The following is a 27,338-nucleotide window of genomic DNA, read 5'->3' as shown; positions in this document are numbered from 1 at the left end:
CACTTTAATCTGTGTCTGTATTCCAATCTGGTTAATTGACCCAAAATTGTGCTTTATATTTGCTGAAGAATTTTAAGTAAATCCCAGTTATTTCAGCCCTCTATATAGGTATGTGCCACATAACCATGTTTTGGTCAATGATAGACAGCATATACGATGGTAGTACCATGAGATTAGTACCATAAAACCTAGGTGTATAGTCTAGGTTTGTGTAACGACAGTCTACGATGTTCACATGACAAAATAGCCTAACGACACATTTCTCAGAACATGGATCTCTGTTGTTAAGCCATACATGACCGTATATCAATATGCATATTCTTAAAAATGTGGACATTTTTTACAGATCCACAATGCCATTATCACACCTAACAAAAATAGCAAAATTCCTGGGGCAGGCCCCGTGGCCGAGTGGTTAAGTTCGCGCGCTCCACTGCAAGCGGCCCAGTGTTTCGTTGGTTCGAATCCTGGGTGCGGACATGGCACTGCTCATCAAGCCACGCTGAGGCAGCATCCCACATGCCACAACTAGAAGGACCCACAACGAAGAATATACAACTATGTACTGGGGGGCTTTGGGGAGAAAAAAAAAAATAAAATCTTAAAAAAAAAAAAAAACCAGCAAAATTCCTTGGTATGAGAAGCAATGTTAAACTCACTGGATTGTCTAGAATGCAGTCCAAGAATGGCAATTATTGGAGAAGGAATGGAGAAAATATTTTACTGGTAGAAGAATAAACCAGTGTGACCACTTTGGAAAATAATTTGGCACTGATCTCTCAGCTGAATATCTACATTCCAGATGGATACCAAGAAATTGGTCAAAGAATGTTCCTAGGAGTAACAGTTGTAATAGTAAAAAGCTGGAAACAAATGTCCATTGTGAAGACAAAGGATAAATAAATTATGATAACTTAACAAAATGAAATTTAAGTTTAAAAGGATGAAGACAAGACACATTGATATGATTAAAGGGTAAAGTAATCCTTGATTTTTAATGGAGGACTGCCACTACAGTTTGTAAATTCAGCTCTATGTCTCGTCTAGTAAGTTTTGCACATTTTAGTTAACTCCAGAACACTTAAAAGAAGATAAAAATGGTAAAAATTATTTTCACACACTAAATAGCATATTAATCACAAGCTCTTTGATAGCCATTTATTTATAAAAAAGCTGGAAACCAATATTAGCTTATCCTATCCCTACCCCAGCACACACTCCAGTCAAAGAACAGAGAGAACTTTGAGTGCACTTTCCCCTCCCATCAAGGGACTTAGAATTTACCAGGGCAGCTTCCCGTTAGATTCTAGGCTGTACCTGGGCAGGGACTTGTCAGTGTTGTACTCTTCCAGTGCCCAGCACATATGCAGTCATGCAAATACTTACTGAGTAAGTAAGTGGCAAAGAAGAAAATTTTAGAGGATTCCAGATGACCCAAGCTGCAGAACAAATAGCCAAATAGCCTATATTTGCAAATCTCCACACAAAGGAGCATCCATACCCCCATCACTTTCTCATTCACTGGACAAGTATTTATGATACGTCTACCACACGCCAAGAGAGGGCAGACAGAGAACTGAGCAAACATCAAGCTCCTCCGCTCATCAATGTTTAGTGTCGTGGAGAGACACATAAATACCCCTACATCAGGTGGTGATAAATGGAGTGAAGGAAAAGAAGGTAGGCAGCAGTGGTCTCCATTTTACAGTATGGTCAAGGAGGGCCTCTGTGATAGTAACATTTAAGCAATGACAAGGAGAACGGAGGGAGTGAGCCATGTGGACACTCGGGAAAAGCGTATTCCAGACAGAGAGAACAGAAAAGGCTCTAGGGAGCATGTTTTAGCTAAGTTCAGGAGGGCAGACGTGGGGTTAGACTACACAGGGCCTCTGGCCAACCATCAGTCTTCTGACTTTATAGGGAACTGGAACGTTCTGAATAGACTGCTGACACTGACTATATACTTACATGAAAGTTTAGACATTTGCTATATACCTATGAAACTTGCACAAACAATATAATCCCTAAAAGGGGTAGTGAAGTCAGACGCCCTAATGCAGAAACAACTTTTTTGTTTGTTGCAGGTCTAAGGAGGGTTCTCATTCCATGAAAGCTAATAATTTATTTTAAAATCTCTAATTTGACTTTGTCTTTCGACACAATTTTAAATTCTATATGTCTAACATGTTATATGTGTTAATTTCTTTCTTTACAGTTAATAGTCAGCCAGCTTAAAAAATCATCCAGCTTGATTGTCTCTGGAATAGCTAATGATTTTGTCTTTAACAATGAGACAAGAGCTTTTTAAAACTGTACCAGTTTCTCATCATTTTTATAAAATAAAAAAATGCAAACACAACAAAAGCACTGATTATATATAACCTATAAAATACATAATGCATAAATAAGTGAAACCATCTGTTTTACTGATTCCCAACAGCCAAAAGTTACCTTGGTAATTTCTATGCCCAAGGCAACAGCAGCTGAGTCTAGGAAATTCGCTTCTTCAGGAAACTATCAACAGTGGGCATGGCTGTACACTGGTTTCCCCTCTAGCTCCCATTCACCTTTCAAGCCATACCTTAAAAAGAATCAAATACTGAATCAATCATCCTCAGGTTACTCCTTTTCCTAACATATTCTCTCTTCTAAAATTCCCTTCTAAGAATTCTCCCAGACCACAGTTTTATATTACATTTGACCACACTTGCTTTGGTAAACATTTTTGTTTTCCTTAAAACAGTAAAGTGAACCAGACTGGGAATAAGATCTGGTCTAACTCTACACACATTTCAAAAACAACACCACTATTCAGTAAAAATGCTTTTTGAGATTTCTTGTTACTAACATGTCCACTTTGTTCTGCTAATTTCAACTGCCTCTCTATACAAAGTCTGTACTAAATTCGCTGCAGCAGCATCTCCATGAATAGAAGACTGTCCTAAAGTCACTGCTGGGGGCAAGCAAGGTGGGCATCTAGGGTGCAGCCCAAGTGGGACGAAGAGGGAGTCCCCAAGGAGGGCAGCCAGGAATGGTGAGGAGGATGCCCACAGGTGGGAGTAGAGGGGGGCATCCATGCAGGAGGGCAGCTGCACACATCACAATGGGACTAGGGAACAGAACCAATAAGATGATGGCATATCACAGAAACAGAGTGCCTAGTAGACTCTTCAATAAAAATGTGGGGGAAAATGATGGGACAATGCAGATAAGCTTAGATGTATAGCATCCCACTTCAAAGGCATGTGAAAGGCCACCTGGACCACCCACTAACCTCACACTCCTATGATTTCCACACCACCTTTGAGCAGTTCATACACTCCTGACATTGCTGATTTGTCTTCCTAAATCTCCACTCAAGCCTCCTTTTAACAGCACTGGCCTAGTAAGAGCATCAACTTCTCCAACTAGGACTTGCATCAACACCACTTCCAGTCCCAGCTCTTACCAAAGAGCCAGGCTGTCCAGAACTTTCCTATGTAAATCATATTGCTTCTAGGTAAAAATCCCTCAAAAAATCTCCTCCCTAGGTTACATCAGCAACGTGGTGGAGTGAGCTGTTCCCTTTATCTCTCCCCTTCCAACTACAACTAAATTGACATTCCTTGATCAACAGAGGATACCCACCCAGCACAAGATAACACCTGAGAGACCCACACAGCTATACATCTATCTGAAGGTGGATGGACTACCCCGGAAGAGGTGGTGCAGGTAGGTGGGCACTCTCTGGCCCCCCAGCAGCCCTGTGCACACATGTAGCTACTCTTCTGGCTAGCACACTCATAGTACCACTGCAGCCCCGAGGGTGGGAGCGCATGAGAGTGCGTGGGAGCCCTGAGCCCCTGCCTGATTACTTTCCCATCTAGTGGGAGAGCCCAGTGCTGCCCTGGTCCTAGGGAGCGGCCCAGGCTCAGACCGGTGGGGAGACCCTACCCACCAAGCACAATGGCCAGCACGACCTAGGAAGAAAAGGCAGTGGATGTGTGTGTCTGGGTGAACAATTTCCCGGTTGCTGCCAATGCCCACAGTACCACTGCAGACCCAGAGGTGGGAGTGCATCTTGGTGGGACTATGAGAGCAGGTAATAGAAGCCCTAAACACTCATGTGGTCACTTTCCTGTCCAGTGGGAGAGCCCACAGTGCTACTGTGGTCCCAGGCTCAGACCCCATGGGCAAGTCCAACCCAGCAAGCACATCATAAGGAGTCACCTTAAGAAGAGGCAGTGGCAGATCTAAGCACCTGGGTGAATGATTTCCTGGCTGCTATGAACACCCATAGCATTGTAGCAGCCCCCAAGGTGGGAGCATGCCTTGGTGAGACAGTGAGAGCAGGTGGTGGCAGAACTGAGCCCCGATGTGATAACTTTCCCATCTGGTAGGAGAGCCCACAGTGCCACTGCAGTCCCACAGAGTGGCCCAGGCTTAAAGAGGCACAGCTGACAGGGATCGTGGCCAGCTCAGAAAACATAGCTTCTGCCCCTCCCCTATTGGTGGCAGGTGGAATCTGCAACCAGATACTACCACTATGTGAAAGCACAAATCCACCCCATCAAATAGAATGAAAAGGTCTATTAATATTCCAAACCAGAAGGAAAAATACAAACATCCAGAAATCAACCCTGAAGGCACAGAACTTCACAATCTGAATGACTGGGAATCCAAAACAGCTATCAGAGAAAAACTCAGCAAGTCACAAGAAAACTCAGAGAGACAGTTCAATGAAATTGGAATAAAATTAATGAACACAGGGAATTCTTCACAAAAGAGATTGAAACTATAAAGAAAAACCAATCAGAAATGTTGGAGATCAAAAATATAATGAATAAGAAAAATCTGAAGTCCTTAAATAAAAACGCTGGTATTATGGAGGACAGAATTAGCAATTTAGAGGACAGAAATATAGAAATGATTCAGATGGAGGAGAAAGAACTAAGACTAAAAAGAAATGAAGAAATTCTGCAAGAAATATCTGACTCAGGAGAGGCAACATAAGGATTATAGGTATTCCAGATGAAGAGAAGAGAGAAAAGAGGAGAGAGCTTGTTCAAAGAAATAATAGCTGAGAACGTCCCAAACTTAGGGAACAAGCTAGAATTACAAGCAAAAGAAGCCAACAGAACTCCTAATTACATCAATATAAAAAGACCTTCTCTAAGGCATATATCAGTAAAACTAGCAAAAGTCAATGACAAAGAAAAACTATGAAGGGCAGCAAGGCAAAAGAAAATAATCTACAAAGGAACTCCTGTTAGGCTTTCAGCAGATTTCTCAGCAGAAACTTTACAGGCTGGGAGAGAGTGGAATGATATATTCAAAATTCTGAAAGACAAAAACCTTCTCACAACTAGAAGGACCCACAACTAAGATATACAACTATGTATGGGGGGGTTTGGGGAGATAAAGTAGGAAAAAAAAAAAGAAGAAAGAAAACCTTCAGCCAAGAATACTCTATCCAGCAAAAATATCCTTCAGGTATGGAGAAATAAAAACTTCCCCACGTAAACAAAAGTTGAGGGAGTCATTGTCATAAGACCTCCCTCCCAACAAGAAAGGACCAAGAGGGCCGGCATATCTGAAAAAAAAAAAAAAAAAAGAAATGGTTTACAAAGCCTTGCGCAAAGAGATAAAATAGGCAGACAAAACCAGAAAATTGCAGCTTCCTATCAGAACAGGTTAAGAAACACTAAATTATAACATTAAAGATAAAGGGAAGGAAAACATCAAGAATAACTATAATCACTTTGGTTTAACTACAAACTCACAACACAAAACGGAATAAGTTGTGACAACAATAACTTAGATGGAGAAGAGGAAAAGGATGGAACCTGCTTAGACTAAGGAAATAAGAGCCTATCAAAAAATGGACTACTCATCTACAAGATCTTTTATACAAACATGACAGTAACCACTAAACAAAAAATCAGAACAGAGAGGTCAGCCCCATGGCTGAGTTTGGTTAAGTTCATGTGCTTTGCTTCAGTGGCCCGGGATTCACCGGTTCAGATCCTAGACATGGACCTATACACTGTTTGTCAAACCATGCCGTGGCAGCATCCCACACAAAAGAACTAGAGTGACCTACAACTAGGATATACAACTATGTATTGGGGCTTTGGGGAGAAAAAAAAAAGAGGAAGATTGGCAACAGAAGTTAGCACAGGGTCAATCTTCCTCACATACACACAAAAAAAATATCAGAGCAGAGACACAAATGATAAATAAAGAGAAAACAGAGAAAACCATCATAGGGAACCATCAAACTAAATTCACAGTCCAAAATACATGGGATGAGAAACAAGGGAAATACAGAACAACCAGAAAACAAGTGATAAAATGGCAGCATTAAGCCTTCATATATTAATAATAAATCTAAGTGTAAATGGATTGAATTCTCCAATCAAAAGACACAGAGTGGCTGGATGGATTAAAAAACAAGACCCAACAATATGATGCCTCCAGGAAACACATCTCACCTCTAAAGACAAACACAGGCTCAGAGTGAAGGGATGGAAGATGATACTCCAAGCTAATGGCAAACAAAATAAAGCAGGTGTTGCCATACTTATATGAGACAAAGCAGACTTCCAGATAAAAAAGGCAATGAGAGACAAAGAGTGGCAGTATATAATGACAAAAGGGACACGCCACCAAAAGGACATTAACACATAAATATCTATGCACCCAACACAGGAGCACCAAAGTACACAAAGCAACTATCAACAGACCTAAAAGGAGATATTAACAGCAACACAATAATAGTAGAGGACCTTAACACCCCACTTACATCAATGGATAGATCATCCAGACAGAAAGTCAACAAGGAAATAGTGAAACTAAACAAAAAACTAGAGCAGATGGACTAAATATAGATATAGAAGATTCCATCCAAAAACAGCAGAATATACATTCTTTTCAAGTGCACACAGAATATTCTCAAAGATAGACTATGTGTTGAGAAACAAGGGAAGCCTCAATAAATTTAAGAAGAGTGAAATCATCTCAAGCATCTTATGTGACCATAATGCTATGAAACTAGAAATGAGCTACAAGAAAAAAGCTGGGAAAGTGACAAATATTGATATTGAAGAAATTACAGGAGAAATAAAAAAATATCTGGATACAAAAGAAAATGAAAATACACCATACCAACTCATATGGGATGCAGCAAAAGTGGTCCTAAGAGGGAAATTCATAGCAAAACACGTCAACCGTAACAAACAAGAAAAATTTCAAATAAGCAATCAAACTACACCTAACAGAACTAGAAAAAGAAGACCAAACAAAGCCCAAAGTCAGCAGAAAGAGGGAAATAATAAAAATGAGAGCGCTCACAACTAGAATATACAACTATGTACTGGGGGGGCTTTGGAGTGGGAGAGAAGAGGGAGGAGGGACGAGGAGAAGAAGAAAAAAAATGAGAGCAGAAATAAATGAAATTGAAACCAAAAAAACCCAAAAAAATAGTAGAAAGGATCAATGAAACTAAGAGCTGGTTCTCTGAGAAGGTAAACAAAAGTGAGAAACCCTTAGCCAGACTCACTAGGAAAAAAGAGAGAAGGCTCAAATAAATAAAAATAAAATTAGAAACAAAAGAGAGGTTACAACAGATAGCACAAAAATACAAAGGATTATAAGAGAATACTGTGAAAAACTATATGTCAACAAATTAGACCATCTAGTAGAAATGGATACATTCTTAGACTCATATCTGAGTAGATCAATTATAAGAGATTGAAACAGTAATCAAAAACCTCCCAAAAAATAACAGTCCAGCACCAGATATCTTCTCTGCAGAATTCTACCAAACATTCAAAGAAGATTTAATGTCTATCCTTCTCAAACTATTCAAAAAAATTGAAGACGACGGAACACTTCCTAACAGGTTTTCGAGGCCAACAACACCCTGATCCCAAAGCCAGACAAGGACAAAACAAAAAAGGAAATACATAGGCCAATATCGTTGACAAACATAGATGCAAAAATCCTCAACAAAATATTGGCAAATTGAATACAGTATGACATTAAAAGGATCACACACCACGATCAAGTGGGATTTATACCAGGGACACAGGGATAATTCAACACGGGCAAATCAATGTGATACACCACATTAACAAAATGATGAATAAAAACCACAGGATCATCTGAATAGACACAGAGAAAAGCATTTGACAAGATCCAGCGTCCATTTATGATAAAAACTCTCAATAAAATGGGTATAGAGGAAAAGTACCTCAACATAATAAAGGCCATATCTGACAAACCCAGAGCCAATATCATAATCAACTGGCAAAAACTAAAAGCCAGCCCTCTGAGAACAGGAACAAGACAAGGTTGCCCACTCTCACCACTCTTATTCAACATAGTACTGGAGGTTTTGGCCAGAGCAATTAGGCCAGAAAAAGAAATAAAAGGAATCCAAATTGGCAAGGAGGAACTGAAACTCTCGCTGTTTGCAAATGACATGATTTTATATCTAGAAAACACTAAAGAATCCATCAGAAAACTATTAGAAACAATCAAGAACTACAGCAAAATTGCAGGGTACAAAATCAACTTACAAAAATCAGTTGCATTTCTATACTCAAACTAACAGAAAGAGAACTCCAGAATACAATCCCATTGACAATCACAACAAAAAGAATAAAATATCTAGGAATAAATTTAACCAAGGAAGTGAAAGACCTATACAATGAAAACTATAAAGACATTATTTAAAGAAATCAAGGATAAGATAAAGAAATGGAAAGATACTCCATGCACACGGAGTGGAAGAATAAACATAGTTAAAAATGTCCATATTACCTAAACAATCTACAGATTCAATGCAATCCCAATCAGAAGCCCAATGACATTCTTCACAGAAATACAACAAACAATCCTAAAATTCATATAGGGCAACCAAAGACCCCGAATAGCTAAAGCAATCCTGAGAAAAAAAGAACAAAGCTGGAGGCATCATAATCCCTGACTTCAAAATATACTACAAAGCTACAGTAACCAAAACAGCATGGTACTGGTACAAAAACAGACACACAGATCAATAGAACAGAACTGAAAGCCCAGAAGTAAAACCACACATCTACAGACAGCTAATTTTTGACGAAGGAGCTAAGAACACACAATGGAGAAAGGAAAGTCCTTCAATAAATGGTGTTGGGAAAACTGGACAGCCACATGCAAAAGAATGAAAGTAGACATTATCTTTTGCCATACACAAAAACTAACTCAAAATGGATTAAAGACTTAAAGGTAAGACGTGAAACCATAAAACTCCCAGAAGATAATATAGGTAGAGAACACTCTTTGACATCAAACTTAAAAGGATCTTTTCCTATACCATGTCTTCTCAGACAAGGGAAAGAAAAGAAAAAATAAACAAGCGGGACTTCATCAGACTAAAGAGCTTCTGCAAGGCAAAAGAAACTAAGATCAAAACAAAAAGATACCCACCAATTGGGAGAAAATATTGGCAAATCATCTATCTGACAAGGGGTTAATCTCCATAGTACACAAGGAACTCACAGAACTAAAGAACAAAAAAACAAACAGCCTGATCAAAAAATAGGCAGAGGAGATGAACAGACATTTCTGCAAAGAAGACATACAGAATGCCAAGAGGCACGTGAAAAGATGTTCCACATCACTAATCATCAGGGAAATGCAAATCAAAACTACCATGAGGGGCCGGCCCCATGGCCGAGTGGTTAAGTTCGCGCACTCCGCTGCAGGCGGCCCAGGGTTGCGTCGGTTCGAATCCTGGGCACGGACATGGCACCGCTCATCAAGCCACACTGAGGCGGCATCCCACATGCCACAACTAGGGGGACCCACAACTAACAATATACAGCTATGTACTGGGGCGGGGGGGGGGGGGTTGGGGAGAAAAAGGAAAAAAATAAAATCTTAAAAAAAAACAAACAACTACCATGAGATATCACCTTACACATGTTAGAATGGCTATAATTACCAAGACAAAAAAACAACAAATGTTGGAGAGGATGTAGAGAAAAGGGAACCCTCATACACTGCTGGTGGGAATGCAAACTGATGCAGCCACTATGGGAAACAGTACGGAGATTTCTCAAAAAATTAAAAATAGAAATACCATAAGATCCAGCTATCCCACGACTGGGTATTTAGCCAAAGAACTTGAATCAACAATTCAAGGAGATTTATGCACTCCTATGTTCACTGCAGCATTATTCACAATAGCCAAGAGGTGGAAGCAACCCAAGTGCCTATGGATTGATGAATGGATAAAGAAGATGTGGTGTATATATACAATGGAATACTACTCAGCCATAACAAAAGACAAAATCATCCCATTCACAACAACATGGATGGACCTTCAGACTATTATGTTAAGCAAAATAAGCCAGACAGAGAAAGACAAACACCATATGATTTCACTCATATGTGGAAGATAAACAAATATATGAACAAAGAGAAGAGATTAGCAGTTATCAGAGGGAAAGGAGGCTGGGTGGTAGGCGTAAGGGGTGAAAGCACACATATATGAGCTGACTTTCACAATGTTATTAACTACTATGACCTCACCAAAAAGCAAAAATCCTCATCCCTTTAAGGAGTCGGCGTGCCTTTCTAGTTTCATAGCTCTCACATCGCTAAGGACAACATGTGTCACAGCCAAGCAGGTCTCAAAAATAAAGCATTGCATTTCCTCCCACATTTTCATGCTTGTGCAAATGCTATCTTTTCGTCTGTCTAAAGTGCACCTGTGCCCCTTGTCCAGCCAGCGATCTCTTATTCATTTACTCAAATGTCAACTGTCCCCAATACTTCCCTTGTTTCTACCTAAGAAAATGTACCACTTTCTGCTGGGTTCCAAGGGGAGCATCAGAACACTAACAGTACACAGGAGATGCCTGAAGCTAAAATAATGTAAGAACCAACTGTCCTCTTCTCCCATTAGTGAACATTTTTCAGTTTCCCTCACTGTCTGTCCAAATGCCAGATTCCACTACATGATTCAACCTTCATTCACACCTTTGTCCCCTATATCTCATGTCATTGTTCCATCAAGTGATTTTCCACAATCATTTAATACTACTGAAATCCTATTGTTCTTATCTGTGCTACCCGGAATTATTTACATTTCCTCTAGATGAAAAGTGTTTCTATAAGGCACATTTTCTAGCTATACCCCACAGGCTGTATCTCTCATTAAAGAAGTTTTACTTAGACACAGCTGAAAGCAACTAGTGTAATACCACTAATGCTTTAAGTATTTAATTACAGTTTACTAAATGGAGCAGCATATGAAAGCAGAAGTGTTTAATAAATGCAGTCTGGAGACCAGAAATCTAGCCCAAACCTGGCTACTAACTAGCTGTGGGGCCTTAAGCATTTGACTTAACTTCTCTTGACCTCAGTTTTTCACATTTAAAAAGAAAGAGTTGGACTAGAGGAAGTACATATAAATTATTTGTTTACATGTTCATTTTCCCCCTCTTTCTCCATTAGAATATAAGCTTCCTGAATCCCTCATTCTGGTACACTACTAGGCACACAAAGCTGCTCAATAAAAATGTGAATGAAACCAAGCTTCACATTTATAAAACCCCAATCGAGATACTTTTGGAGCGAACTTGGTAACATGAGCCTAAGATTCACCTAGAAGAACAAACACATGAGCCAGGAACACTGAGAAGAATAAAAATGGTATCAAATCAGGAATCAACAGATAGATCAATGAAACAAAATCAAGAGTCCAGAAATAGACCAAAGTGTGCATGTGTGTGTGTGTGTATGAATTTAACATAAGTGAAGGGGAAAAGAATTCAGTATTCCAGATAGAACAATGATTTAAATGAGGAAAGAAGAAGAAAGAAGGGAGGACAGAAGAAACGCGGGCATCTATGTCTGTAATATTTTGCGGGAAGGGGCGGCTTTTTCAGCATGACGCTATACTAGAAGCCATGAATAAGATTAATAGATTTAACTAAATATAATTTTTAGAAAACAAATCAAACAAAAATAATGTAAGGTTTGACTGATTTTTATAGAAGAATTAAAAGGTCAAAATACAAAGATACTCAGCGTTAGCAATAACTAATAAAATCCTTTCCTATCAGTTTAGCAAAGTTTTAAAAAAAATTATTATGCCATACAAAGTGATACCACCTCACACTCATTAGGATGACTACTATCTCCCCCCAAAAAACCCACAGAAAGTAACAAGTGTGGACAAGGATGTGGAGATATCGGAATTCCTGTGCACTGTTAATGGGACTATAAAATGGTACAGCCTCTGTGGAAAGCAGTATGGAGGTTCCTCAAAAAATTAAAAGAACAGAATTACCAAATCCAGCAATTCTACTTCTGAGTATATACCCAAAAGAATTAAAAGCAGGGTCTCAAAGACATATCTGTACATCCATGTTCATAGCAGTATTATTCATAATGGGCAAAATGCGGAAACAATCCAAGTGTCCACTGATGGATAACTGGATAGACAAAATGTGACATATCTATACAATAGGATATTTCTGCCATAAAAATGAAGGAAATTGTGACGCATGTTACAACGTGGATGAATCTTGAGGACATTATGTCAAGGGAAATGTCAGTCACAAAAAAAACAAATACTGCATGATCCCATTTATATGAAGTACCCAGCGTCGTCAAATTCATTGAATCAGAAAATGGAATGGCGGTTGCCAGGGGCTGGGGGAGGGGAAAATGCAGAGTTGTTGTTTAATGGGTACAGAGTTTCAGTTTTGCAAGATGAAATGAGCTCTGGAGAATGGTTGGACAGCAGTGTGAATGTACTAAATACCACTGATTTGTACACTTAAAAATGGTTAAGATGGTAACTTTTATGTTGTGTATATCTTACCACAATTAAAAACAATTTTAAAAAATTTCTAAAGAAAAGAATTAATATACCCAGTGCTAGGGAGGTTTTGGAAAATAGGCACACTCATACAACTCTTTAGAAGAAAAATGAAAAAAAAATCTATAAAATTTAAAATGTATGTATCATTTGACCTAGCAACCCCAACTCAATGATGTTCTCTGCTGCACTGTTTAGAAATGCTTAAACTATGAAACACTCATATTACATTAGCATTTAGAAAAAACAAGATAAGTTTATAGGGATTAACAGACCCAGAAAATTAACATAACAGTGGTTACCTTGAGAGACATAGGATATTTTTCACTATTTTACTTTATTTAATATGTATTTTTTTTAATTGAGGTTATAATAGTTTACAACACTGTGAAATTTCAGTTGTACAGTACTATTTGTCAGTAATCTTACAGGTACGCCCCTTCAACATTTGTTCCCACCCCCCACCCCCTGGTAACCATTGATCTGTTCTCTTTGTCCATGTGTGTTTATCTTCCACATATGAGTGAAATCATATGGTGTTTGTCTTTCTCTATCTGGCTTATTTCACTTAACATAATTCCCTCAAGGTCCATCCATGTTGTTGTGAATGGGACAATTTTGTCATTTTTTATGGCTGAGTAGTATTCTATTGTATATATATTGTATATAGTGTATATATATACCACATCTTCTTTATCCAATCATCAGTCGATGGGCACTTAGGCTGCTTCCACTCTTGGCTATTGTGAGTAATGCTGCAATGAACATAGGGGTGCATAAGTCTTTCTGAATTGCTGATTTCAGGTTCTTTGGATAGATATACCCAATAGTGGAATGGCTGGTCATATGGTATTTCTATTTTTAATGTTTTGAGAAATCTCCGTACTGTTTCCCATAGTGGCTGCATCAGTTTGCATTCCCACCAGCAGCATATGAGGGTTCCATTTTCTCCACATTCTCTCCAACATTTGTTATTTTTTGTCTTGGTTACTATAGGCATTCTAATGGGTGTAAGGTGATATCTTAGTGTAGTTTTGATTTGCATTTCCCTGATGATTAGTGATGATGAGCATCTTTTCATGTGCCTACTGGCTATCTGTATATCTTCTTTGGAGAAATGTCTGTTCATATTCCCTGCCCATTTTCTGATGGGGTTGTTTGATTTTTTGTTGTTGAGTCATGTGAGTTCTTTATATATTATGGAGATTAACTCTATGTCAGATATATGATTTGCAAATATTTTTTTCCCAGTTGGCGAATTGTCTTTCTGTTCCAATCCTGTTTTCCCTTGTCTTGTAGAAGCTCTTTAGTCTGATGAAGTCCCACTTGTTTATTCTTTCTATTGTTTCCCTTGTCCAAGAAGATATGGTGTCTGAAAAGATCCTTTTACAACTGATGTCAAAGAGTGTACTGCCTATATTTTCTTCTAGAAGTCTTATGGTTTCAGGTCTTACTGTGTGTATTATTTTTTAGTTTGAAAGAAAATAAGCTATATACCTCTTTCAGTGGCCAAAATCCAAAATACTGACAACACCAAATACTGGCAAGGATGTGGAGCAACAGGAACTCTCATTCACTGCTGGTAGAAATGTAAAATGGTATAGCCACTTCAGAAGACAGTTTCGCAATTTCTTACAAAACTAAACATACTCTTACCATATGTTCCAGCAATCCCACTCCCCAGTATCCACCCAAAGGAGTCGAAAACTTATGTCCACACAAAAACCTGCACACAGATGTTTATAGCAGCTTTATTCATAATTGACAAAACTTGGAAGCAACCAACATGTCCTTCAGTTGGTGAATGAATAACCAAACTGTGGTACATTCAGACAATGAAATATTATTTGCAATAAAAAGAAAATGGGCTATCAAACCATGAAAACACATGGAGGAACCTCAAATATATATTATTACTAAGTCAAAGAAGCCAATCTGAAAAAGCTACATACTGTATGATTCCGACTATACAACATTCTGGAAAAGGCAAAATTATGGAGACAGTAAAAAGAATGATTGCCAAGAGTTAGGAGGTTGGGAGGGGTGTATAAATAGAGCACAGAGGACTTTTTAGGGCAGGAAAATTATTCTGTATGATACTACAATGGTGGATACATGTTATTATACGTTTGTCAAAACCTATAAAATGTACAACAGAAGAGTGAACCCTAATGTAAACTATGGACTCTGGATGATAATAATGTATCAGTGCAGGTTCACTGATTCTAACAAATGTCACTCTGATGAGGAATGTCCACAGTGAGGGGAGGATGGGCAGGGGCAGGGGTATACAGAAAATCTCTGTACTTTCTGCTCCATTTGACTGTGAACCTAAAACTTCTCTAAAAATTAATTCTATGTTTTTAAAAAAAAAGGAGAAGGAGAAATATTATATTTGCTCCTTGACCTAGGAACTCTATTCCTAGGGATTTATCCTAAAGATATAAAAATGTTCACTCCAGCTTTTTAAAAGCGAGTTAAAAAAAAAAAAAAAGAACTAAACGATTTCAAAGAGCCATTGATAGGGAATTTTGTTTGAAAAAAAAAAAGACTAAATTATAGTACACCCATACTTGTTAGTTAAAAAGTAGGCAATTGTAAATGTATTGGGATAGAACAAAGTCCCAGAGATACTGTTAAAAGCAAATTGCTGAACTCATATTTTATGGTAAAAATTTATATATTAATATGTATAAAAATATTAGAAAAAGCACATACATTGTAAAAAAAAGTGATGACGAGAGGACTTTGTCTACATTACACATTCTGTATTGTTTGAAATTTCCACATCATTTATTTTTATAACGACAAAATAATTTTGTAAACTTGCCATAACTCTAAGAGGCAGAGCTCTAAGCAGCTACTTGAGAGGGAAGAAACCAACACTGGAAAAGCCAGGGATCTATAGACACGCTTACACATGGGGATGGATATCTGCTAGAAATCTATGTATGTTCCAAATCTATTTCCACGTAAAGTCAGAATCATTGTTGGACAACCAAGATTTCCACATTCTTTCAAAATAAAGAAGAAAGGAAAATAGAAAAGACTTCTTTTTTGCCTATATACTTGTGGGGAGAGGAGTTGAGGGGGCAATGATAGATGGCAAAGAGAACAGATTGTGTATACTTGTTTGCATTAACACTACAATTACATTTTAAGGGCTAACTGTGATTACACTACTACTCAAGGAGTATGATTCCCAAAGCTCCACAAATGAGCATCTCCTAAGAGGAACCTCACTCACATCAAGGAACCACACTGTGTTCACATCCTGTTCTTGAACAATTAAACATTCTCATCAACCCACAATTCTACTCCTAGGGATATATCTTAAGAAAATACTAAAAACATAACAAAAAATAAATAGAAAAAGAGGACAAACCTTATGATTTAGTTTTTCACTACAATCTTCTTTTACAATAGCAATAAATTAGAAAAAACCTAAATTTTCAATAGAAGAATGGTTAAAAACACTGATATAGCCATATGATAGAGTATTACACAGCTATTTAAAATGTTTACAAGGGGGTCTAACAATGTGAGAAATGCTTAAGTAAATGTTCAGGAAGACAATACACAAGACACATACACACTCACATATATAGAAATACCATTATCTCACTTATATAAATATGCACAGAGGAGAAAAACAAAGGATGAAAAATATCCCAGCAGTTATCTCTGGGTAATGAAATAATGGGCGAGTTGTTTCTTTATATGTTTCTGTGTCTTCTGAACTTCCAAGAATATATAAATGCTACTTTTAGATTGGTTTTAAAAGTTTAAAGTTTTAACGAATACTGGCAGGGCTTACATCAAAATTGCAAATTTATTTTAGGTGATACCATTGTTTAAAAGTGTATTAGCTTTTCATATTCTGCTCTTTTCTTCTCTGTCTAGGAAAAATGAAACAATATTAAAATTAAATTCTGATTCCAAAGATGCCAACAGGTAACAGAACAGCAAAAAGTACCAATATAATCTTGAACTATAATAAGAGAAGAAAGGTGGCTGAAACGAAGAGAGGACTGAGACTTGATGAACTCAACCTGAGACATCTGCTGAGAGCGCGACCAGAGGAAGAGTCAGCAACCCGGATCCTACCACTGGCTCCACCACTTAGCGCCATCCGTAAAATGGGGACACAGCTTTCCTCTTGGGTTGCTGTGAGGACTGAATGACACAGAAGCACGGGGGACATTTTACTACAGTGCGTGCCACAGAGGCTCAACAAATGCTCACCGTCCTTCACATTCCGTTCTGGGCACCATTATTTAAGATGGCCATTGCAACCACCGAGAACATACCCAGGAAGGCAAGAGATGAAAAGAAACCCGGAAATCCAATCATCTGAAAAACACTTGCAGCAACGAGGCAAGTTTAACTTCGACTGGGACAGTAACGGAGGCAGGATGACTGAGCACCTAAAAGACTCATACGGAAGTCAACTTATTTAGCAGAGTACAGGAAAACGAAGCTTAAAAAAGTACAGGGAGGCAGACTGCCAGCTCTCTGTTAGAAAGAACAACATGTTCAAAAATGGAATAAATCGCTTTTGAAAGTTACTGCAAGCGCTCAAAGGAGAAAAAAAAACACAAACAGGAAATACTTAAAAGGTCTTCCCCAGCACAATAAAGGCATCAGAAATGCCATTACACTTCCTTCTGCAGTTCTGCTTTCCATTATAAACTCATCAAGCAGCAGCCTGATGCAGGCAAAATTAAGATACTCTTAAAATCAGATTAGACTGATTATTTTATTATTGCTAAATTTTGCACTGCTAAGAGGAGTTTAATTTCCGGTCTTCTATGGAGGGTAGTGTACAAAAAAAAAAAAAAAAGAGTTCCTTCTCAGTCAAAATTAAACATGTTTCTTTATCATAAGAGATCTTTGCGCACCTGAGATATACTAACACAGATGTGGACTAAACAAGAGGAGGATGTTTAATATGCACCATCTCTCACACTTATTTGGCCATAGAGACTTGTTAACATCTATTTTAATACTGCAAACCACAATTTGGGAAATCCTGATCAAAGCCTAAGAGTTCCAGCCTTTATTCACAATTTCAGAGTTTCCTGATGAACATTTACCACTGATGGTTTTCTAAGCCTTACTACTTTTTAGAACATTGATTCTTACCCTATTTTTGTCAAAGAGCCCTCTGAAAATCCAATGGCCTTTTCTCCATAAAAACAAACATATATCAAATACTTTGCATGTCATTTGCAAGTTCACAAGTCCCCATAAATCCCATCCATGGACTCCTACTGAAAATTAACAAAAAGGGGATTTAGTTTCTCCTCTCTCCTTTAAGTTATGAAGAAAACAAAAACTTTGCAAATAGCAAAGACTTACAGTAATATATCAGATATAAAGTTATTCTTGCATGGTATTCTTTGAGCAGAGGGGAAAAAGTTGAAAAAGTAAACTCTGAAAATACAATTAATATTACTAAAAGATATAGGACCCCCAGTCCCCTAAAAGAAAATCCTAGATAGCTCAGAATATTTATTCTGACAAAATTCTAAACATATAAAACCAACAGCCAATTCAAAAGTTTTACTTCTAGCTAGGCTGAAGTCTTCAAATATAAAGCCTATTTCCAATAATACACATTTGTCCTTTGTAATCCTTCAAATTAGAAATTTGTTCAACTCTTCATGTTTATAAATACATTAATTCTCAGCTGAAGGAATTATACAGTGCCTTGTAATTTTCTCTCCACTGTGAGCCTTTCCCCCTAGCTGCTCCAGTATTAGGTTGTACAGCATTTGTTAAAAAGTAGATTATGAAACCAAAGGTTAGGAACCTGTAAATCACTATGAAAGGCCACAGTAAAGAAATATACACTTTCAAATTATTTTAAAAATGTAACAGGAATGTAATATATGTGGGGACTTTTAGCTACAAAGGTGACTTTAAAACTTTGCAAAATAAGAAAGGTGGGAAATAAAGGTGCTCTAAAACTTACGTTTTGCTTCCGATAGATTCTGATTAGGTGACCAGACCAGCATGCCAAGATTGTCTCGTTCTTGACTGCGTCTTGCTAGTTTGGCTTGACAGAAATAAAAGAGAAAATTCTTATTATACTTTAACAGATATAACAAGCAACAACTAACATCACCACTCTGGCCTTTTAAACCTGGGAACAGGATGACATCACCTACTCTGTACTGAAATCTGCCCCAATGGAACCCACACACTTACCATCACAGGGGGAGGCCGAGGGGGAGGAGGCTCTCAAGTCTGTGGAAACATTCCTACTTCTAAGTCTTTTTCTGCTTTACCTTTATTTATTTAACAAATGGGTACACATGAGGTAGGTATAATTATTATTCTCATTCGCTAGGTAAGGAAACTAAACAGGACATTCGGTGAGTAGAAGGCACAGTCAGAAGTGAACTCAGGCAGAACGGCTACACTGCCCAAGGATTTAAGCACTATATATTATGGTGCTCTGCTTTCAGACATGGGACATCTAAAAAGGAAGCCACACGTGGCAAGTTGGTCAAAAGTTCTTGTAAAATATGAATTCTCCATGTGTGCTTTGAATACCCTTACCTTTCTCTGCCAGAGTAACTTTATAGTGACTTGACAACAGGAATCCAGAGATTCTTTTAACTTTATTAAAGACTAACATTAAAAAGATTTAACCTGAAAGGAAACTTCTAAAGTGCATTCAAATTCTTAAAAACCTATGATACAAAACAGTAGGCGGAAAGGTTTACAAGCCCAAGTGCTGAGCGACATGTATAACTGGATTAACCACAAGCAACAGTCAAATATTACAACAGAGACATTTAAAATGTTATCTTCAAAAGATACAAAAGACTCAAGAGACAAGAGGCCTTTATATTGGGTAGGTCCAAACTCATTCATTCTAAAGGCATTCTTACCTTTTTTTTCTTTAAATAAATTCCTCTGAAAACATGATGAAAGTTATGGACTCCACTCTCCAGAAAAACATTTCAACTAAATATAAACATACACACTCTAATATAAACACACTTTTTGAAAACTCATACAGCCTGGCTTAAGAATTCCTGCTTTTATGAAACTGCCAGATCTCTAACCTTTTATTTAATTTTGTCTATCAATGTGCTCTAGGTTTCATAAAGGAAGAATTTCTACACTTTTGGTAAAATCTGTGGGGCAGCTACTTTAAAGAAAAGTGAGGGAATGGTGGGAGAGAAAGACCCAAAGCATGAATACTATGAATCAGACAAGATTAAAGGCTGAATTAAGGTGGTGGGTGGGAACAGAGTGTAAAGCACAGGGAGACAGGACTATGACACATGAGATGGGAGGGACTACCTTTGAGTATACACTTTATATAGTCCTTTTAGAACAATGTTAATGCTACATATAATCTAAAGATAAAATAAAGTCAACAAAGATGTCTGTGGGGAGGGACCCTACACAGAATACAGACTTGCTGTATTTCAAATAAAAATCAAAAGTTAAAACAGAAATAAAAGGAATCAACATTGAAAAGGCAGAATTAAAACTATCTTTATTCACAGACAACATGATCATCTGTGTAGAAAAATCTAGAGAATTGACAAAAAGTTGCTAGAATAAACGAGTTTAGTAAAGTTGCAGGAAACAAGACCAATGTAAAAAACCAACTGTATTTCCGTACACTAGCAATTAATCAAAAATTGAAATTAAAGAATACCTCTTTTAATAGCACCAACAAACTTGAAATACTTAGGAATCTGATAAGACATATACACTGAAAACTATAAAACGTTTCTGAGAGAAACTAAAGAAGATCTAAGTAAATGGAGAGACATACCAAGTATCTGGATCCAAAGACTCAACGTAACTAATAAAGGATTCTCATTCTCCCCAAACCGCTCTATAGATTCAATGCAATTCCAATAAAAATTCAAGCACGCTTTTTTGTAGGAATGGACAAACATTCTAAGATTCATACAGAAAAATAAAGTATCTAAAATAGCAAAAACAACTTTGAAAAAGAACAAAATTGGAAGACACACTACCTGAATCAAAACTAATTACAAAGATTCAGTAATCAAGAATATGGTATTGGCAGAGAAATAAATAGAATAGAACGGAATCCAAAAACAGAACTACAAATACAGGATTGAGTGACTTTCTTCAAGGGAGAAAAATAATCTTTTCAACGAATCATGCCAGAACAAATACACATTTTTTAAAAATTAACTTGGATCCATACCTCACACCATATACAAAAATTAATTAAAAATTGATGACAAAAATGTTAAACCAAAAATCATAGAATTTCTAGGAAAAAAACATGAGAAAATCTTTTTTACCTTAGGCTGAGAAAGAAGATCTTAGATAGAACACCAAAAGCACAATCCATTAAAAAAAAAAAGTATTAATTGGACTTCATCCAAAATAACACCTTCTGTTCTTCAAATAACACTACTAAGGAAGTGAAAAGCCAAGACAGAGACTTAGAGAAAATAATTACTAATCATATATCTGATAAAGCCTTGTATCCAGAATATATAGAGAACTTTCAAAACTCACCTAAGAAATAACCCACTGTTAAAAAGATCTGAATAAACATGCCACCAAAGAAAGTATAAGGAAAGCAAATAAGCATATGGAAAGATATTAAAAGCCATTAGTCATTAGGGAAAGGCAAATTAAAACCATGCAAGATATCACAACATACCTATTACAAAGCATAAAATTAAAAAGATTGACAATACCAAAGTTTGGTGATAATGTAGAGGAACTAGAATTTTCATACGCTACTGGTGGGAATGTAAAATGGCACTATCACCTTAGGAGAAAAGTCTGGCAATTTCCTAAGATTGTGGTATACCCATACAATGGAATAAAACAATAATAAAAAGGAACAAACTATTTAAGCACACAACATGACTGAATCTCTAAATAATTATGCTGAGTGAAAGAGTTACAGATACAGAAAGGGGGGTGCTAGAAGGAATTCTGTGGTGCTGGATAAGAATTAATGGTAACAGTATGAACTCACAGTTTTCAAGATAAATAGAAATGTAGACGTATATGCATACATACGTACATACATTTATTTCCCAGCTCGGTCCACTGAGAGGGCCTTGAGGCAATGACAATCCAGCAACGATGAGCACATACAGCTCCCAGATCTTGGTTTCTAAATACCATTCTCCAATAAAAGAAACTAGGCCTCCTTGGAAAAATGGTTGATTCCAGGCTAGGACAGGAAATGGGCAAGAGGACCCCAGAATATCTTGTTATGCCAGAAGGTAAGAAAGTCTTCAAAGAATGATAAGATCTATCTCCCATTGGCCAATCTGGAACAATTTGAGCAACAAAGTAAATGACAATAAAATAATTTCAAAATAAAAAAATGTAATAAAATAACAATCTGTGAGTTCATACTGATATAAATAGACAAAAGGGACTGCAAATGGGGCTGGAATGGCCAGGTCAAATTTGGAAGACTCATATCATTCTATTTTAAGACTTACTATATAAAGGTGCCGTATTCAAGACAGTGTGGTATTGGCAAAAGGACAGACACACAGATCGATGAAACAGAAGACACTCCAGAAATAGACCCATATAAATATGGTCAAGTGATTTGTAACAAAGGTGCAAAAGCAATTCAATGGAGAAAAGGTACTCTTCTCAACAAAGGGTATTTTAAAAATTGATCCCCATATGCCAAAAAAAGAAACAAGAAAAAAAAAGAACCTTGACCTATATCTCACATCTTATAAAAATTTAATTCAAACTGGATCTCAGATGTAAAAGTAAAACCCAAAAGTTTTAGGAAAAAAATGAGAAAATCTTCATGAACTTGGTTTATGAAAAACAGTTCTTAGATATGACACCAAAAGCACAATTTATAAAAGTTAAAAATGGTAAATTGAGCTTCATCAAAATTTTAAAACTTTTCTCTGCAAAAAACACTGTTAAGAGACACTGTAGACTGTAAGGAAACATTTGCAAATCACACGTCTGACAAAGGATTCATATCCAGAATATATAAAGAACTTCAAAGACTCAACAATAATAATCCAATTTTTAAAAAGTGGGCAAAAGATCTGAACCACTTCACCAAAGAAGATATACAGATGGCATATAAGCACAGAAAAGATGCTCAATATCATTAGCCATTAGAGAAAGGCAAATTAAAGCCATGACGGTAAATCAATATATACATATTAGAATGTCTAAAATAAAAGAAATGGGCAATATCAAGTATTGACAAGAATAAAGAGGAACTGAAACTTTCATATAGCGCTTGGGGTAAAATACAAAATGATAAAGCCATTCAGGGAAGTTTCACAGCTGCTATAAAGATATAATTATATTTAACAAATGACTGACCCAACAATCCTACTCTTAGCTGTACACATACCCTATAGAATTAACATATGTTCACAATAAAACTGGCACACAATTATTTACAGCAGTTTTATTCACAACTGCCAAAAACTGGGACACACATGCACACGCACACATATATACACACACACAAGTCCTTCAAGGAGTAAATGGAAAACAAACCAACTGTGGTGCATCCATACAACGGAATACCGCACAGCAATAAAAACAAATGAACTATTGATACATGCAGCAACATGGCCATATCTCAAAAGACTTATATTCAAAGAAGTCAGTCTCAAAAGGTTCAATATGGTATGACTCCATTTATACAACCTTCTGGAACAGGCAAAACTCTAACGATAGGAAACAGATCAATGTTCCAGGGGTTAGGAGTGGGAGGAAGGCTAAGAATTGTATGAGGTAATTTTTTGAGGAGATAGAACTGTTCTGTATCCCAATTGTAGTGGTGGATATATGAAACCATACAGGTCTTGACACTCACAAATACATACACCAAAAACTGGTCCTTTTTGCTGTATGCAAACTGAAGAATACAAACACAACGAAAACAAAGCAATGTCATTCATTTCTGGATAGATGCTGACGTCTGCTGAATGTGCTAACTCTGAGGCTGCTCTCCCTGCTTAAAGTCAATTACCAAGCATTAAAAAACTTAAAAAATAGGGGCCGGCCTGGTGGCACAGTGGTTAAGTGAGCACGTTCCGCTTTGGCAGCCTGGGGTTTGCCAGTGCAGATCCCAGGTGTGGACATGGCACCACTTGACAAGCCATGCTGTGGCAGGTGTCCCGCATATAAAGTAGAGGAAGATGGGCATGGATGTTAGCTCAGGGCCAGTCTTCCTCAGCGAGAAGAGGAGGATTGGTGGCAGATACTAGCTCAGGACTAATCTTCCTCAAAACAAACAAACAAACAAAAAACCTTAAAAAATAAACCCAGACCCACCTGGAAGTAAGTAGAAGGATTACAAGGAAAGTGAAATTACCAACTGCCATTAAGGGGAAGACGAAAGAGAATTCATACTACTAGTGGGAATGCACATTCGTACAACTATAACTAAAGTTGAAGTATGGATACCCTGCAACCCAGCAATCCATTTCTAGGTATAACACATATACAATAGCAATGTTTTTCAAAGTGCAGGTTAGACCTACTAAGGTTAATTTATTGGGTCCTAACCAGCATTTTTTGAAGAAAGAATAAGAACAGAAACACCAACATATTGTTTCATTAAGTACATGTATAAACTATGACTACAGATTTGTAAAAGTCTGGAAGTCCCTCCCCTAGCAAATCTTTAAGATAGAAACATGAGAGTAACATCAGGATCATGGCAGAGTAAGCTTTCCCAGTAATCTCTCCCCAACATACAACAAAAAGGTCATTCATACTCCGACAGAAGACATCCAAACACAACACAAAAAATGTCAGAGAGACCCACACAGCCATATGATGGAGGATGGAGAGGCTGGAGCCCCCCTCGGAGGAGGTGGAACAGAGTAAGAGAAAACTTTGCTCCCTCCCCTAAAGACTGTGATATGGGACAAGAGAGGCCTCCTACATGGAAGGAACGGGGGAGAAGACATTCCTTCGAAGGACTATCAAGGATCCCCCAGGGCCCTTGCAGCCTAGAGGGAAGTCCTGTACTGGGGTAAAACCTTTCACAGGGGGTGACCTTATCAAGCCAACACCCTACGAGAGCAGATAGTGAGACCAGAAGGAGAAAACCCCAAGAGCATGCAGGAGAAAGCAACCCTCCCCCTACCAACCCAGCAAAGGCTCCAGCACCTGGGAACTTGGCTGAAGGCAGAGGGCTCAGAATATGCGGTTCTTGACCCCCACCCAGTGGCAACAGGTCGTAACCACAACCAAATAACACCAGGATGCAAAAAAAACAGTCACTCCATCTAGTGATATCAAATATTATATTAGATCTCCAGACCAGAGAGAAAACAACAAGTAGTCAGAAATCAGTCCCGAGGACACAGAAATATGTATCTAAATGACAAGGAATTCAAAATAGGTATCAGCAAAAAACTCAACAAGGTAAAAGAGAACGTAGAGTAACAATCAACAAGTTCAGAAGCTATTTCACAAAAGAGATTGAAAATATAAAGAAGAATGAATCAGAAATATTAGAGATGAAAGATACAATGGAAGAAATAAAACAAAATATGGATTCCCTGAATGCTCAAGCAGACATCATAGAGGAGCATATCAGCATAATCAAAGACTAACATGTTGAAATGCTCCACATAGAGGAGGAGAACTAAAACTAAAAAGAAATGAAGACAGTCTCCAAGAAATATCCGACTCAATTAGGAAATGCAACATAAGAGTTATAGGTATTCAAGAAGGAGAAGAAAAGGAGACTGCAGCAGAAAGCATGTTCAAAGAAATACTAGCAGAGAACTTCCCAAACCTAGGAAAGGAGATGGAAATCCATATGGAAGAGGCTATCAGATCTCCTAAATATGTCAATGTAAAAAGACGTACTGGAAGGCATATAGTAGTAAAACTGGCAAAAGTGAATGACAAAGAAAGAATACTAAAAGCAGCAGGGCAGAAGAAGAAAACTTACAAGGAACCCCATTCAGGCTTTCAGCAGATTTCTCTGCAGAAATCTTACAGGCTAGGAGAGAATGGAATGACATATTCAAATCTTTGAAGGACAAAAACTTTCAGCAAAGAATACTCTACCCAGTGAAAATATCCTTCAGATATGATGGAGAAATAAAAACTTTCCCAGACAAATATAAGCTAAGGGAGGTCATAGCTACAAGATCCCCACTACAAGAAATCCTCAGGAAGGTTCTCATACCTGGGGGGACAAAAGGGGGAGAAAGGGGTTACAAAGCACAGAGTAAGGACATAAATAAGTAGAGTCAGAGCAGGACAACAAATACTCAAGTATAGCATTAAAGACAAAAAGAAGGAAAACATTAGAAACAAAGATAACCTTGTTGTTTCAACCACAAACTCATAACACAAGATGGAATAAGATGTGAGAAAAACATCTTAGGAGGGGAAGGGGAAAGGGACTGAATTGCTTTGATCTAAGGAAATAAGAGGCCATCAGAAAACAGACTATCTTATCCACGAGATTTTGAATACAAACCTGATGGCAACCACAAAACAAAAAAGCAGAAGAGACACACAATAAATAAGGAGAAAACAAAGAAACACAACATTAAAAACTACATAACTCGACTGGCAGACCAAAATACACAGGACGAGAAACAACGGAAATGCAGGAGAACCAGAAAACAAGTGATAAAACGGCAGCATTAAGCCCTCAGATATTGATAATCACCCTAAACGTAAATGGATTGAATTCTCCAATAAAAAGACACAGAGTGGTGAGATGGATTAAAGAACAAGACCCAACAATATGCTGCCTCCAGGAAACACATCTCAGCTCGAATGACGAACACAGGCTAAGAGTGAAGGGATAGAAAATGATACTCCCAGCTAATGGCAAACAAAAGAAAGCAGGTGTTGCAATACTTATATCAGACAAAGTAGACTTCAAGATAAGACAAGCAAAGAGAGACAAAAAGGAGCAGTATATACTGATCAAAGGGACATTCCATCAAGAAGAAATAACACTTATAAATATCTATGCACCCAAGAGAGAAGCACCAAAGTTCATGAAGAAACTATTAACAAACCTAAAAGGAGATATTTAAAAAACTACAATAGGTAGAGGACTTGGGCGGAGCAAAATGGTGGGGTGAGCTGACCCGGGATTCTCTCCCCTCCAAAATACAACAAAAGATTGGAAGAACTGAATTTAAGAGAATAAACATAACGCCAGCTCGTTAGAGACCTACAATACCAAGAAGGCGGAGATCATAAACCTTCCTTACACCTTCGGAGGCGCTGGAACGGTAGGAGAGAACATCGCTCCCTCCCCTAGAGTCTGCAATCGCTGAGGCGTGGGTCCAGAAGGGGTGGGGGAGGGGCCGCGCGACCGGGGGATCATCCAGGACTCCTGCTGCTGATTCAGTGGAGACCCGCTGACGGGGGAGAAACCTTCCGTCCGCGGGGACCCTATAAATCAAGGGCCTTGGGAGACCAGAGAACAGAACTGATCTGAACCCAGACCGGCGCGTGT

At 37.8% G+C, this 27,338-nt stretch overlaps 1 protein-coding gene across 2 annotated transcripts in view; it reads right to left on the bottom strand.

Annotated features, from left to right (window-relative positions):
• Window positions 1-27,338, bottom strand: part of RCOR1 (REST corepressor 1) — a 129,778-nt gene that overhangs the window by 38,265 nt on the left and 64,175 nt on the right. For both annotated transcript variants that reach the window (XM_070514352.1, XM_070514353.1), the window contains exon 3: window positions 18,837-18,920. In XM_070514352.1, coding sequence (XP_070370453.1) covers window positions 18,837-18,920 — 84 coding nt within the window. The remainder of the gene's footprint in view (window positions 1-18,836; window positions 18,921-27,338) is intronic.

This window comes from Equus asinus, chromosome 7, assembly GCF_041296235.1.
Source record: "Equus asinus isolate D_3611 breed Donkey chromosome 7, EquAss-T2T_v2, whole genome shotgun sequence".
Classification (NCBI taxonomy): domain Eukaryota; kingdom Metazoa; phylum Chordata; class Mammalia; order Perissodactyla; family Equidae; genus Equus; species Equus asinus.
This window is presented reverse-complemented; position numbering and strand designations above follow the sequence as displayed.